This window comes from Sinocyclocheilus anshuiensis, unplaced genomic scaffold (assembly GCF_001515605.1).
Source record: "Sinocyclocheilus anshuiensis isolate Anshui unplaced genomic scaffold, SAMN03320099.WGS_v1.1 scaffold354, whole genome shotgun sequence".
NCBI lineage: Eukaryota > Metazoa > Chordata > Actinopteri > Cypriniformes > Cyprinidae > Sinocyclocheilus > Sinocyclocheilus anshuiensis.
Window position 1 is genome coordinate 1,281,517 of NW_015544195.1, and position 1,370 is coordinate 1,282,886.

General features: G+C 36.4%; 1 protein-coding gene across 1 annotated transcript in view; it reads left to right on the forward strand.

Annotated features, from left to right (window-relative positions):
- The window catches only part of LOC107696702 (chromodomain-helicase-DNA-binding protein 9-like), a 108,270-nt gene that overhangs the window by 80,121 nt on the left and 26,779 nt on the right, over positions 1 to 1,370 (forward strand). Inside the window, exon 6 of the mRNA XM_016497169.1 lies at positions 82 to 150. Coding sequence (XP_016352655.1) covers positions 82 to 150 — 69 coding nt within the window. The remainder of the gene's footprint in view (positions 1 to 81; positions 151 to 1,370) is intronic.

The following is a 1,370-nucleotide window of genomic DNA, read 5'->3' on the forward strand; positions in this document are numbered from 1 at the left end:
GAGAGAGAGGGAAGTTGTGTGTATTTAAGTATATGTTGTGGTATGAAGAGTCTCTGGAATCTGGTTTATGTTGGTTTATAGGAGAACCCGACTGAGGAAGATGCTGCTGTGGTTGATAAAATCATGGCATCTCGTGTGGTGAAAAAAGAGGTAAGAGTTTCACAATCTCTGTGTTTTATTAAGTGTGTTTTTCTTATTCATCTTTAGATCCCATTCAGTTTTATTCTGGAAATTATAGCCCTGTTTGCACATGGTATATTACACATGACACTTGCACTTCCTGTGACCGGTTGTGATCAGATATTGTCAGGGGAGGGTCTCTAAATTTTATGACTGTGTACATCACACTGCATGCTGATAAAGATAAAGCACGGGAAATAGGGGAAAAACAACAGACATTTTAGTGCATAGTTGTTCTGAAATATGCTGGAATTTTAATCTTGTAACAAATGTGACATTTCCAGCAGAATGCTCATAGATTTAATCATACATTTAATTAAACTTTAATATGTGTGCTAATATGTTTATTAATTTTGCAAATGCTTCTATCCCAAGCGAGTTATCTGTGTAAATGTGATTTATCAGCCGTGAATAAGAGACTTCATTTAGCTTTTATCGGGAAAAATGAACTATTTACTTGTATAACTATATTACTAGTAAGCAGTGGTGGAAAGAGTACTGAAAAAATATACTCAAGTAAAAGTACAATTACCTTCCAAAAAATGTAGTGTGAGTAGAGTAAAAGTACTTGTCCAAAAAACTACTAAAAATAAAATAAAAATACTGACTCCAAGCTTTTGAATGTTATATGTATGAAGCTTTTTATTTCATATGAATGCTGATCTTTGGATCTTTTATTTGGATCTTTCTTACTGTTCAAAAAAATTTGACTGGTAGTGTATGTTTGTAGCCTATTTATCACACTCATATCACATCTTGTTTTGAATAAGAATAAAACGTCAGGTCCGACAATATCGTGTCTTTTTTATTTAAATCTAGCTTTATTCGCACTGGCCCATGGAAACCTCTATGAACACACTTGACTTGACTTGACTAAAAAATCGCGTGGGACGAATTTACGTTTTATTAAAAAGTGTTTACGCATTCTACACTCATGGCGCGCAGCCGCGCACACACATTAGGATAGGTTAGATTCCTGCCTCCGTTGCGAGTCCCTATCAAGCACTTTACCAATTCAACTACTCTCTTCTTCTCCTCTTGCCTTGCTCTTTGGCCCGCATCACTCACCGCAGAGCAAGTCTGTTCTTGATAAATCTCCTGTGAAAACGTGGGAAAAGCCGACGAGAAAGAAGCTGGGGTGATGCGATCTTTATATAGGCGGAGCAAAATACTTCATCGCTCCGTCTATA